This window comes from Aptenodytes forsteri, unplaced genomic scaffold (genome assembly GCF_000699145.1).
Source record: "Aptenodytes forsteri isolate BGI_AS27 unplaced genomic scaffold, ASM69914v1 Scaffold92, whole genome shotgun sequence".
In the NCBI taxonomy this organism is placed as follows: domain Eukaryota; kingdom Metazoa; phylum Chordata; class Aves; order Sphenisciformes; family Spheniscidae; genus Aptenodytes; species Aptenodytes forsteri.
The window spans coordinates 1,971,312-1,986,530 of NW_008794581.1; the positions used below are offsets into that span (position 1 = coordinate 1,971,312).

Consider the following 15,219-nt stretch of genomic DNA (forward strand, 5'->3'; position numbering starts at 1 on the left):
TTATTATTATTTTTATTATTATTATTATTATTATTACTATTATTATTATTACAATAACATTTATATTGCAGTCACGCCTAAAGGCCACAACCAAATTAGGCCCTATTTTGCTGGGCTCTGTCCAAATATATAATAGATGACGTTCCCTGCTCTAAAAGCCTAACAAGATCTCAGAGTACTTCATCATATTTGGAGGGTCAATTTCTGCTTTTAGTCACACTAATGTAGATTCAGTGTAACTATTAACATAAAGCAAAATTTGATGCAATGTGCCTTAATGTCTTATTGGCAAGAGTTGGGAGGGATTTCTACAATTAAAATGGCCTAACACTCTATTATAAAACCTTCTTTCGGTTACTTATATAAACCTGCCAAACTTTTAACTCTTTGGGCTGAAATTTTTCACAGTAGATGTCTGCCTACGCCTGAAGGTTTTTAGAGTGTTTTCCATAAAAGTTACTCAGCTGTTTTCCGCATATAGGGAAAGAGAAAAGAGGTTTCTTGCTACTGATGGAACTTGTACATCTGTTCTGTTTTGAAGCTTTAATATATTCATGCTTTGGTGAAGGGTTTTATGTATCAGCAGGGTTCAAAAAGGTACACTTTTTCCTAATTTTTAATAATAATTTTAAATATACATGAAGTTTCTCTCTGGTATACCGAGAGATGTGTTTGTGAAGGTAAACTAACTGACAGATTTTTTAAAAAACTCAGATGAGGAAATGGTGCATATAAAACAATACGACAAAATTGATAGGAATGTTTATTTTGTCTTTGAATTTAAAGTAATAAAAAAGTAACCTTTTCTAACACCATTGTTTAGATCCATGCTAGGAATGTAAATGAGGGGCAAATGTGCAAGAAATGGAAAAACAGTGTGCTGAAAGGACAGTTTAAATAGCTAGATTGTGTGATGATTTAAGTTGTTATTGGACACTAAGATCAGGTAAATTTAAGATATTATTGGACATTAAGTTTTCTTGCAAAGTAATTGTAGAAGCAATGATTGAAAATACATTGTTAAAATTGAGATGGCAAATTTAAATTGAATTAATCTTCCCCCCCCAAGACGAAATCAGTTTTCCTCAATATTAGAGTACTTGCTCTGTGAGTTTTCTAAAACCATACTATTGTAATTCTTAGTTCTGTTAAACAGCTAATAGTCATAAAAAAGTGATTTCAAATGTGCCACAATATCATGTTTTATTTTATTGTTAATGATCTCTATAAGAAAAATTTCAGACTGCTTACATTATTCACAGGTTTTTTCCATACTTCATACATAATCAAATGCATCACCACTGTCTTTCTAGTTGAACTAATTGAAAGTTATTTAATCAATGTTAGAGAAGAATTAACATTTCAGTTCTAAACCGTTCATGAAGCATTGTTCTTTTAAAATAGCTGTCACCTCCTCTTATTTCTTCATATAGTGGTTACTCAATAGTCCTTACCTCATTATAGCAGATGAGGTTGCTATAATTTGTGGAGGAAGCATATTTCTGTAGTCCCATTAGAAATAATGAAGATTTTGGTCATTTTTAATTACTCTGACAGAGATTCTATGCATCACCGGCTTCTGGTGAAAGATAAATTTTCACTAGAAAATTAAGAAGAGACACTGAAGTGAGCAAGCAGTAAGTCCTCAGATTTAACTTCAGTAGAGGAGAAACCCCAGCATTTAAAGAGTTTTGACAGGGGGATATGGGAATGTGGAAGATAATGTTTGCATGACAGAGGAAATCACAGAGTACAGGGATTTTACACAGCTTTGGAAAAATAAAGCGGGTAAAAATGCACCTGCCTATTGTATACAGTCATAATAGTGCAGAGTTAGGATGGTTTGCATGTTCTGTTTTACGAATGTGATATTCTTGTGGGTTTAGCTTTAACTCTGAGTGTCTTTCATTTCTTAATTTTGATTTTGACATGTTTGTAATATATATAAGGTATTTTTAATTAACTTATTAGCATACCTTTTTACTCTTAGAAACATTTCAATTTTTAGCTTTTGACTTTAGCATTAGATAACTGTTCGTGTACTTCTGTGGCCTCTTTAATAGAATGCTGCAAGGATATTGTTGTCTTCAGTTAATAAAATCATTATCACTTAATTTATCACTATAATGAGAAGAAAACCAGAAGATTTTAATCCCTCGTGTAATTCACATAAATACTTCTATTCTCCATCATAATTGTACCGTTAGAGGCATTGCAAAACACTGTGCCATATGGATATATCCATACTAGCTAAGAATGTAGGTTCACTGTATGGGCTGCATTATGTGTTACGCAGACATTCAGTGATAGTCTGGATATAAGAGAAGCTCCATATGAAGGGTATGTTCCTCTGATGGATGCCTGCTTATTGGCATAAACCTCCGATATGTAAATTTAGAACTCCAAGAAGGAGAAACCCTCCTTTCTTCAGTACAACTCCATGAGACCTTGTGTCTTTGGTTTTTTTTCTGAAGACGGGTGTGGTGGGTTGGTCCCATCCAGCAGCTAGGCCCCCACCCAGTTGCTCACTCACTACCCCACCAGGCATGGGGGAGGGAATCAGAAGGGCAAAAGTAAGAAAAACTCATGGGCTGAGATAGACACTTTAGTAAGTGAAAGGAAAAGAAAGAAAAAGCAAACGAGATCAAAGGCAATCACTCACTACCTCCCACCAGCAGACTATTGCCCAGCCAGTCTCTGAGCAGTGGCCACCTTGGAAGACAACCCCCCCCAAAGCCCTTCTTCCCCACCCCCATATTTTTATTGCTGAGCATGATTTTATACAATATGGAATATCCTTTTGGCCAATTTGTCAGTTGTTCTGGCTGTGTCCCCTCCCAAGTTCTTTCCCACCCCCGGTTACTTATATAAACCTGCCAAACTTTTAACTCTTTGGGCTGAAATTTTTCACAGTAGATGTCTGCCTACGCCTGAAGGTTTTTAGAGTGTTTTCCATAAAAGTTACTCAGCTGTTTTCCGCATATAGGGAAAGAGAATAGAATGGTTTCTTGCTACTGATGGAACTTGTACATCTGTTCTGTTTTGAAGCTTTAATATATTCATGCTTTGGTGAAGGGTTTTATGTATCAGCAGGGTTCAAAAAGGTACACTTTTTCCTAATTTGTAATAATAATTTTAAATATACATGAAGTTTCTCTCTGGTATACCGAGAGATGTGTTTGTGAAGGTAAACTAACTGACAGATTTTTTAAAAAACTCAGATGAGGAAATGGTGCATATAAAACAATACGACAAAATTGATAGGAATGTTTATTTTGTCTTTGAATTTAAAGTAATAAAAAAGTAACCTTTTCTAACACCATTGTTTAGATCCATGCTAGGAATGTAAATGAGGGGCAAATGTGCAAGAAATGAAAAAACAGTGTGCTGAAAGGACAGTTTAAATAGCTAGATTGTGTGATGATTTAAGTTGTTATTGGACACTAAGATCAGGTAAATTTAAGATATTATTGGACATTAAGTTTTCTTGCAAAGTAATTGTAGAAGCAATGATTGAAAATACATTGTTAAAATTGAGATGGCAAATTTAAATTGAATTAATCTTCCCCCCCCAAGACGAAATCAGTTTTCCTCAATATTAGAGTACTTGCTCTGTGAGTTTTCTAAAACCATACTATTGTAATTCTTAGTTCTGTTAAACAGCTAATAGTCATAAAAAAGTGATTTCAAATGTGCCACAATATCATGTTTTATTTTATTGTTAATGATCTCTATAAGAAAAATTTCAGACTGCTTACATTATTCACAGGTTTTTTCCATACTTCATACATAATCAAATGCATCACCACTGTCTTTCTAGTTGAACTAATTGAAAGTTATTTAATCAATGTTAGAGAAGAATTAACATTTCAGTTCTAAACCGTTCATGAAGCATTGTTCTTTTAAAATAGCTGTCACCTCCTCTTATTTCTTCATATAGTGGTTACTCAATAGTCCTTACCTCATTATAGCAGATGAGGTTGCTATAATTTGTGGAGGAAGCATATTTCTGTAGTCCCATTAGAAATAATGAAGATTTTGGTCATTTTTAATTACTCTGACAGTAATTCTATGCATCACCGGCTTCTGGTGAAAGATAAATTTTCACTAGAAAATTAAGAAGAGACACTGAAGTGAGCAAGCAGTAAGTCCTCAGATTTAACTTCAGTAGAGGAGAAACCCCAGCATTTAAAGAGTTTTGACAGGGGGATATGGGAATGTGGAAGATAATGTTTGCATGACAGAGGAAATCACAGAGTACAGGGATTTTACACAGCTTTGGAAAAATAAAGCGGGTAAAAATGCACCTGCCTATTGTATACAGTCATAATAGTGCAGAGTTAGGATGGTTTGCATGTTCTGTTTTACGAATGTGATATTCTTGTGGGTTTAGCTTTAACTCTGAGTGTCTTTCATTTCTTAATTTTGATTTTGACATGTTTGTAATATATATAAGGTATTTTTAATTAACTTATTAGCATACCTTTTTACTCTTAGAAACATTTCAATTTTTAGCTTTTGACTTTAGCATTAGATAACTGTTCGTGTACTTCTGTGGCCTCTTTAATAGAATGCTGCAAGGATATTGTTGTCTTCAGTTAATAAAATCATTATCACTTAATTTATCACTATAATGAGAAGAAAACCAGAAGATTTTAATCCCTCGTGTAATTCACATAAATACTTCTATTCTCCATCATAATTGTACCGTTAGAGGCATTGCAAAACACTGTGCCATATGGATATATCCATACTAGCTAAGAATGTAGGTTCACTGTATGGGCTGCATTATGTGTTACGCAGACATTCAGTGATAGTCTGGATATAAGAGAAGCTCCATATGAAGGGTATGTTCCTCTGATGGATGCCTGCTTATTGGCATAAACCTCCGATATGTAAATTTAGAACTCCAAGAAGGAGAAACCCTCCTTTCTTCAGTACAACTCCATGAGACCTTGTGTCTTTGGTTTTTTTTCTGAAGACGGGTGTGGTGGGTTGGTCCCATCCAGCAGCTAGGCCCCCACCCAGTTGCTCACTCACTACCCCGCCAGGCATGGGGGAGGGAATCAGAAGGGCAAAAGTAAGAAAAACTCATGGGCTGAGATAGACACTTTAGTAAGTGAAAGGAAAAGAAAGAAAAAGCAAACGAGATCAAAGGCAATCACTCACTACCTCCCACCAGCAGACTGTTGCCCAGCCAGTCTCTGAGCAGTGGCTACTTTGGAAACACCCCCACCCCCAGTTTTACTGCTGAGTATGATGTTATAGTGTATGGGATATCCTTTTGGTCAATTTGGGTCAGCTGTCCCTGCTGTGTCCCCTCACAACACCTTGCCCACTCCCAGCCTACTCACTTCGGTGGCAGGTTGAGAAGCCAAGAAAGCCTTGATGGTGTGCAAGCACTGTTCAGCAATAGCTAAAACACTGGTGCATTATCCACACTGGTCACAAACCTAAAATGCAGCACCATATGGGCTGCTATGAGGAAAACTCTGACCCGGCCAGACCTGGTAGAAAAGGGAATGCATTTTGAACTTGAGATTTAAAATAGTCTGCTTTACCTTTTCTGTAGACAAAAAACAATGCTTGTTTTTTGTTTCTCTAACTGATAGGGGATGAGGCTTATAAATAGAAATGTGCTGGATTATAAGAGCTGTGTTTTAAAACAGGTGCAGCACATACAGAGAAAAAAGAGGTCATGGAGGATGAAAATGTTCTGAGAGAAGAAACAAGATTGAATGTGGCTAGAAAAATAATGCTACAGGTTTCATTTATTAATGTGGAAATAACAAGGGAATAATATAATAAGGAAATATTATATCAAATGATAGCATGTGTTTCGTATGCAAACCTATGTTGTATCTAGATGCATTTGCTGATGGTAAGCTACACATTTTAATATTAATACATCATTTTAATGTACATTCTTGAGAGCTACACACTTAGACTCTGACACGTTTGACAGTCTAGAAGTACCTTTCATTCAAAATGAAATTTCTAATGAAAAAATAAGGATTTTTATTCATTTTCTTTAACTAACACTGTACAGTCCTTATTCATATCAAACTCCTGTTAATTCTTTTTTTTTTTCCTGAGTAATGACTGAAGGTTAAATTCTCTTTTCAGTTGCTTTCAGAAAAATCTAGAGTAATTCTAGATTGTGAATGGCTGTATTTACTTGTTTACGTACGTCTCACATTGCCGGGACTGAGGCTTTAGATGAGCCTTAGGACTCAGGAGAAGAGAAAACTTGACTTTGCTGTACCTATTGGTATAAAGTCAACACTGAGTCTTCCAGTAGAGCTTATGGGTGGACAGTGATATGTCTGTCTGTCCATGTCTTCTGTGCATGTCTCAGTGTTTTTTGTCAAATTCATATGGCTGATTCTGGACACAGAAGTTGTCTGGGTTTCTTTTTGGAAAGGGTCAATACTGCGCCTGTTATGGGAATTCAAGGGAGTTAAACAGCAGATGCCCACCTTTTGGAAGTGAAATGTGCAGATTCAGGTCACAGCAGACCTGAGGCTGTGCTCTAGTCCGTCATGTAAGCCTATAGCGGTGGGAAAGGGTTATTCTAACTAAACTACTCCAGATTCTCAGTGATGCAGTAGACACCAGAATGTGTCTCAAACTATGGGCTCCAGGATTATTTCTGAATGGTTTAAAAAAGTTTTCTGACAAAGGAAATGATAAACTTATTTTAACAATTAGCCATTTGTGCGAATTGTCTGTCATTTTGTATGTCCAATGTAAGTAACAATACTGCAAAGTTTAAGCGTTTGCATGAGTGAAGTACACATGTTCATTCTGTCCCTGAACAAGTGGCCAGTCACTATTATATAATGATTTTCTGTACCATGTCTAATGCTTTGGCACTACTTTTATTATGTCTGTAGGGTTAGTATAAATGAAGTACTGCAACAAATTCTTCTTCCATTGTAACCTCGTCCAGATTTTCTTTTTTAAAATGTAAGGGAATACTTTCTTAAAACTACTATCAGGGGGAATTTTTCATTTTGCGTAATGAAGCCCCTACATGAATCCTAAGTGGAGGGTGTTTTGCTAAACTAATCTTATAAATGAATCTTAGTGTTTAAAAGAATGTAAGCACCTTGCAGTTCCTTTAATGTGAAACATTAAGGAGGATGTATGAAGAAAAAAGAAAATCTTTATTTTAAGCTTGCTTTAACTTCTGGTGTGTGTCAGGGACCTATAATTCAGGACGTAGTGAAGACAATTAACAAATCACACACACCCTCACCAATGTCTAAACATGGCTAGAAAAAGTAAAATATTAGTCTCGTTATCTATACAGAGAATGCTAATGCCTATAATTGGTCATTGCCTGACCCTTATATTTTTCTGTCCTGATAACTCTGTCAGCCTAATTTTGTGTTTTTTTGTGAAATCTTTCAGTGGTGTTATCAGGGAGAGTGCGTACCTTTTGGCACTTGGCCCCAGAGCATAGATGGGGGTTGGGGTCCGTGGTCAATATGGGGAGAGTGCAGCAGGACCTGCGGGGGAGGAGTCTCCTCATCTATAAGACACTGTGACAGTCCAGCGTAAGTAGCTAAAGTAAGCCGGAGCCAACAAAAAGACACATTTGGAAATTATTCAAAACTGTGGTTTCACATGTTATCTGTAAAAATGTTTTGCTAGTTTGCCAACATTTGTCTTCAAAATAGCAGACAGAAACACTTAGACAGGAGAAGTTCACTAGACATACTTTTAACATTTTTAATGTATCTTATGTACTGTAAAGATAGCTGCATTTATCTATTTAGCAGTAACCAGAATGGTTTTCTTTCTGCAACTTGCTGTTCATGCGAAATATATTTAAATTATGCATTAGATGGATTTCTTTCTTAAGACATATTATCTCTAATGCTTGTCTAGGATATAAAATAACTATTACTAGTTACTTTTTGAAAAAATAACACAGTATTTCCAAGCTTTTGCATACAACTGCTTACATATAAGCCATAGTAATACTGTGTTGCATACAATACATTTATATGCTGTCATGTCCAACACTAAGTTGTGACTTCCCACTGACTCTTAAAACAATTCAGCAACTTCTCTCCTTGCCACTACTCCCTATTGGTCCATGTACTCTCTCTCAAGAGGGGCCAGCTTCTCCACTACAGCTTGATCTGTTGTGTGTATCTGTACTGGTCCCGTCATCTGTCTGCTTTCCAATGCCCTGTGCACTCTTCCAGAGAAGGTCTGTCAGGTAAGTGCTCCTCTCTCTGTCACTAGCACTTCTCAGATGAGGAATGCTTACTTATTTCCATTGCTCTTCTTCGCTGAACAAATCACTGCTTTTTCTCTGTTGCTGCTTGCCCTGTTCTGGTTACCTCATCACAGCTATAGGTCTTTGCAGAAGGATAGTTTTATTACTCCGTACTTTGTTCTTGTCATGTCCCATAATCGCCATTTCCATCACAATTATTAGTTTTTAAGACCACTTTTTCTTGAAAACATTAAGCTTTTGTGCTTCTTTCATGAAAATCCATTCTGTGGCTTTTGTCACTCCTTTTTGATCTTCTCCTCTCTGTACACTTAGGTTCTTTGTTGCTTGTACTGCTGTTTTGCAGGCCAGGTTGTACATCAGCTTTCCATTGCGCTCTGCAAGACAGACACCGTAATGTCATATTACTGCTGTTTAAGGTGGTCTGTTCACCTCCTATCATTAGCAATAACTATCAAATCTGGCAAATAGCACTACTTATTGAATGGATTCAAAAGCAAAAATTACCCATATGCATTGATAACATGTCAGACTGTTACTGAGAGAATAATAAATTAAATTCATTGTTTTTTTCACAGCAGTATGTAAAAATGCTAGTGAAATGTTTGTTTGGAGCACGAGTAATTTCCTAAGATTTTTTAACTACTCCTGTCACCACGTATATGGGTTGGTATGTTGAAAGATGGTTAAATTTTAAATGTTTAACAGTACAGCAAGCATATGCATTTGGGGGGAGTATGTCTGTATTAGTAAGAAAATTCCTTTTGGTTCAAGGATAGTGTTGCCTGGTTAAGTATCTGTAATGTGAAAAATAGTATTGATTTTCTTTTTCGTTAACTGCAAATACTTTTATTTCTTTATTATAAAACAAACACCAAGTGTTTTTCCTTTCTGCTTTCAAGTTATGAGCCAAAGAGCTGATGTCTGATTAATCTTCCATTTAAGTCAGTGTTAATTCATTATTTGACCTCTGTGGAAGATAGATAAGGTTCTTAAAGAGTTTGGGAATTTAAGAGCCAATGTCTTATTCACACTAATAGAAACCTGCTTACTCTGGAGTTTCCTCAGATTTAGTACTGCTTAATTCAAATCAGAATCAGATTCTTGAACTAGAAAATGCAGTCTTTGCTGGCTGCAGTATTTAGCAGGCAGTGGTTCTTCATTTTGTTATATTTTCAAGAGTATGAGAAGATTAAAAAAAAAAAGTACCACATAGGTTGTTTACACATTTCTCATTCTAGTTTTACAAAGCAAGCAAATAATAAAAAATCATGTCTTTTTAGTATGTTCAAAATACTGTTAAACTGTATTGCTTGGGATTTTGTTATATTCAAGAGTATGAGAAGATTAAAAAAAAAAAGTACCACATAGGTTGTTTACACATTTCTCATTCTAGTTTTACAAAGCAAGCAAATAATAAAAAATCATGTCTTTTTAGTATGTTCAAAATACTGTTAAACTGTATTGCTTGGGATCTATGCAAACTAGATGAATATTATATGAATGACGATTTTCAAGTACCCAATATTGGTTTGTATCTACTCCAATTCAAGTCAATGCTACAATTCTTATTAAATAAAATATTTTAAAATCTCACCTTAAAACTTCCATGTACTTTTATTTTTATTTATGTACTATATATCTCTTGGACTTGTATTTATACTAATAATGCATTAGTATATCTCATGAACTTGTGTTTGTACTAATACATATACTAACACATAAAACATGTTTTTCCAGGCCTTCAGGTGGAGGCAAATACTGTCTTGGAGAAAGAAAGCGGTATCGCTCCTGCAATACTGATGTAAGTAAATTTTGTTCCACTGTAAAAGTATAATCAACTTGTCTGCTTTACATTTAAGCAGCAATGGATGCATTTTTTCCCAGTTCAGAAGAGCCATGAATTCTGCATTTTTTTGGCAAACACTCCTGTAGGGCACTTCTGTATTGCAGGCACCCAATGTGTTCTGCTAAATGTTAGGATCCCTATCTCAATGTGTTGCCCAGCTGGTGCCTTCGCATTAAGGCCTGGAGCGAGTTCAACTTGGGCATCCATGTTAAAGGTAAACAAGGAGCATTCCACATCAGAGCAAAGGTCTGTGTAGCCCAGTGTCTTGTCTCCCAGCAGTGGCCAATAACAGGTGTTTAGGGAAAAATTATAAACTTTCGGCAGCCAAGGCATGACTTTTCCATGGATATACTGTATGAGTTTCCAGAAGCTGGGTGTCTAAAGATTTCTTGAGCTCCACATCGTCTCTGTACCACATAAACTGCCACAAATGGAAATATCCTCCATGAATCCACTTTTAAACCCTCTTACCCTTTTCATACCTTTATAACTTCCAGTGCTAATGCGTTACACAATCCTCTTATACATTCTGTGAAAACTTATTTCTTTTGGTGTGTTTTAAACCTGCTGTTTTGCTATCAGGTATGCACTGGTTCTTGTATTACCAGAATAATCATGCAGTTTTATTATAGAGCTGAGCCCATCAAATAATGAACTACCACTGAGGGGGGCGGGCAGAGTATAAATGTATAAAATCAAATTATGAACCTAAATTACAAATTCAAGTAAGTAAAAAATTGAACCAGAAAAAAGTGCACACCAATAAAGAATTTCACTAGTAAGTTTCCAAGTCAGTAGCACTACAAACATCAACAGGCTTTCATGATATTTTAGCTTCAAATTCATCTTAATTTTCTTCTTAAATCAAGAAGGTTCGTAACAGTGGGAGAGTCTGTACCTAAAGGTGTTGTTTCACCTGTTTATCTTTTGATATATTTCAGGAAAAAATACAATAGTTAATGTGCTGATTCCTTGGAAAAAACCTTGTTTTTCTCATCGTTACTATTTATCATAAGTATTAGTTCTGCAAACTTCTCTGTGGAGGTTATTTTCATTATTAGGCAGTATTACAAATTTCCAAATTAAAAAGTACTTTCCTACCGCTAATCACAGCTGTTCTGTTCACACAGCCAAGCAGTGTATTAGGCCTTTTGTCCACAATGTTGTAAGAGAAACTGAAGGTGAGCTGCTTGTCCAGTAGGAGCTGTGAAACTTTTTCAGTCATACAACCTTCCAAATTACAGTGCACCATTCTGAAACTTTGACCATCTTAATTTTTTTCTGTAGATGTGTATCTTTGCGCTTGGCTGTCTTTGTGCAATTTTCATTTGAATGGATCCAGCTTATCAGATGATCCACTGTAATTTACCTTCCTCTTTTTTTTCACTCAGATGGTCTTTTTGTAATTGGAAGACTTCATAAGCAAGAAATTTTTTCATAGTTCCAATTCACAAATGAAAATGTTTAGTAACACTGAGTGTGTTTCTTATTCTTACAGTTGATAGGAAATTTACCTACGAATTCACCAACTAAGTGATGATTCCTTATTGAAATCTGTCTGTTGAAATCTGTCAGTTGGTATTTAAAAAATTTAATGTATGCTTTACTGAACTAGTACAGGTTTGTTGCTGTTTTTTTCAGTCAGGATGTTGTGTACTACTAAGTTAAGTGCCATATCAAAATCTAAGCATATTTCATTATCCTTTTAATTTAACCAGGAATTGTAAAAAGTTTTAGTTGATAAACCCTATTCTTATACAAAATACTGGTTTGTATTATTATTTATCTTTCTTTTAAACCTGTATCAGTCAAGTCTCTGCCGACTTTTCTGTTCATTTGGGATTGATATCAGGCAAACTGTAACCTAGATATTCTATTTGTCCTTTTCAAATAATGACCTTTTTACATTAGCGCTGTTTCAGTTTGTATACACAGTCTAAGTTTTGTTAAAAAATTCACATTGGCACACTGGAGCCCTCCTCCCTTAACTCTTTGAGGATTCTTGTGAGGTAATTGTCCAGACATTCTTATTTAAAATGTTTCTTTCCAATAGATATTATTTAGCATCTGCTACAGTAACTAGTATACAAGAAAGTTTACATAATACATAATCCTGCTCCCTCACAAATATACAACAGTGTTTTAATGCTTTTTTATTATCAACAGTTGTATCATAGCTACCTAGTGGTACTGTTGAAATGTTGCTAGGATTTGTTTTATTCTTAATCATATTTTATTTCTTATTGTCAGACACTTTTCAGACAGTTTTATTCTTAGTTGGTTTTGCATCTCTTATTCTCTTTATTTGTTTATTACTGAGAGGAAGCTTATAGGGTCACAGAAGGTATCTAGAAGGTATCTGAGGAGGCAATTCAGGCTATTCCTTGGCTCAAAGGCAAAATCATCTGTCATTAAACCATTCTTAACTGATGGTTGGGCAGCTGACCTGTTTTGAAATACCTCCAGTCTAGGAGATACCATTAGGATTCTTCAATATCCTTACAGTCAGGACAGTTTTCATAAAGTATAGTGTATGTTTTCCCATCCTTTAAGACCCTTACTTACTCTTTCCCAGTAAGAAGACAGCTGATAATATTCCCTCTATGGGAGCCTTTACTGTGTTTGCAGACTACTATCATGTCTCTTCTTAGTCTTCTTTACACTAGACAGTCTCTGTGTTAAGTAGCGCACATCTTCTTGAAGTGTGGTGTCCAAACCTCTGCACAGGATTCTAGCTGAGGCCTGTCAGCGATAAGTATAACTTTGAATTTGGTCTGTCATCTTGGTGATGGGATTCCATTTATTCATTTCAGTATTGTGTTCATTTTTCTTGCTGGAGTGACAGTATTTATTTAGTCTGTGTAGATCTGTAATGCCCAAATCCCTTTCTTGAGAGCTGCTGTTTAGAAAGTCATTCCTCAGCTTGTGCTTGCACAGTTGATTGTTCCTACTCAAGTGTAGTAATTTGCATCCATTGCTTTATTTCAAACCACTGCTCCAATTTATCAAAATCTTTTAAAATTATAGCCCTCTATTCCACAATGTTCGTTCCCTACCTATACTTAGATTTCAATCAATAATTTAAACAACATATTGGAAAGGAGACTTTACATTTAATTGTCTAGGTCTTAAAAACAAATCTTGAACAATTGCAGACTTGGGCCAGGCAATTTGGAAACGCCATTCTTACAGTTTGACTGTTTAATTTTACTGCTTTAATGGTTTTGATGATTGTAGTCTATTTCTTTTATAGTAATTTTTAGTGTTCTACATAACTAAGAATTGCTGAGCCTAGTAGATTTTGTTTCAAGATTTATGATAGTCCTTAGTGCTTGACATTTTTAATGGAATGGTATGTTTGATTAATGTAAGCATTAAAAGCATGCAAATCTGTCATTGTTTTTATGAAAAATGTGTTGTTTGTACATCTTTTCTGTTGAAGTTTATTTTGCAGTGTCAACATTCATTGCCCATCTGTAATTTTCAACATAGCACTCCCTAAAGCTCCTACTATTCATAAACCAAAAAAACCTCATTTTGACTTCATTTTTATTTCAGAGATGAGTTACTGCTGTTGCTCTTTCTTTTGATCATTTTAATTCTTTGGAAACAGTGCATACACTCCTATAGGCTTATTTCTCATCAAACACTTCCAAAGCCATATATGACTTCTTAATTCAAAAGGCATCTGCTAACGGAAACATTGAGATCAGCAGAAAAGAAGATTAGCTAATGAGTTCTGGAAACAAAAGGGTGGTAGAAAGAACACACTCATCAGAAACTTACTTTCTACCACCAACCACACTATCTCTAACAAAAATACATGTATTTTTCCAACCAAAGTATTTTTAATTTAAAAAGAATACAAAATTCTAATAGAATTGCAAGACACATAATTACTCAGTTAAAGTAACTCATTGTCTGATTTAAAATACGTATTGGATGTGAAGCTTAATCTGATATACATCTAAAACTGTAAGAGCCTCCTAATTTTTTATACATGATAGGAAACATGTTTTGCTTACAAGTTCTGTGAATGGTTTATCTATGTAAAAGTATGTGTATACATACATTTAAAAGATTCTTTTCTTCAGTCTTTTCTCTTAATAGAATGTAGGCAAATGGTTTTTCTTGGTTCCTTCCGTTATGCATACATTCACAGATATTGTTCGTTGCTTTCATAATTCCAATATTTTCAAGCCTATTTTTTCTAAAATGCATTTATGTGAGGAGCTACATCTTGGAACAGTACCTGAGTTTCAGCTGTCACCCTTCTGGCTGTGTTTCTCATCTTCTGTGTGGTGTAGTATAGCCCTTTGTTAATAGGAAACACAATGAGTTCAATTACTGAGGTCTGCCTGACTTTAAGCTCCAAGATAAACAGATTTCTGTGAGATAAGATGTTTGGTGTCATGTCAATGTTGGTTCAATGGTTTGTTAAGACTCTTTAGATGATTTATTTTTGCTTCAGTCTTAAAACTTTTTATGTTCTTAATAAGGTCAATGCTTTTTTAAATTCAAAATTTTAATTATTTCATCATCATCTTCTCAGGACCTTCTTCAGACCTGATTTTAAGTTCTTATACATTTGTTAGATTCCTGCCTCGTGATTTGACAAGAGTTATCCGTGTGCTGTAACTGCATGAAAAAAGTGAAATATCTTACCCAATAAAGAGAAGCAGTTGTTGCACTTCTACTTTGGGAAAAGAGTACATACACAAAGAGGCAGTGCTGAAGAGCTGACATTTTTGTAAATGCATATTGTAGCTTACCTTGCAGTAGCAGTTTTGCATTTCTATACCTATGATTTTCATAGAATCATAGAATACCAGGTTGGAAGGGACTTCAAGGATCATCTGGTCTAACCTTTCTTGGCAAAAGCACAGTGTGGACAAGATGGCCCAGCACCCTGTCCAGCCGAAACTTAAAAGTATCTAATGTTGGAGAATCCACCACCACTTCCCTGGGGTGATTATTCCAATGGCTGTTTGTTCTCATTGTGAAAAACTTTCCTCTTGTGTCCAATCGGAATCTTCCCAGAAGTAACTTGAACCCATTACCCCTCATCTTTTTCACGTGACTCCTTGTAAAAAGGGAGTCTCCATCTTCTTTGTAGCCA

At 35.4% G+C, this 15,219-nt stretch overlaps 1 protein-coding gene across 1 annotated transcript in view; it reads left to right on the top strand.

The window, feature by feature from the left end:
• The window catches only part of ADAMTS6 (ADAM metallopeptidase with thrombospondin type 1 motif 6), a 165,809-nt gene that overhangs the window by 94,096 nt on the left and 56,494 nt on the right, over nt 1-15,219 (top strand). The window contains exons 12-13 of the mRNA XM_009272491.1: nt 7,417-7,562; nt 9,992-10,055. Of these exons, the coding sequence (XP_009270766.1) occupies nt 7,417-7,562; nt 9,992-10,055 (210 nt within the window). The remainder of the gene's footprint in view (nt 1-7,416; nt 7,563-9,991; nt 10,056-15,219) is intronic.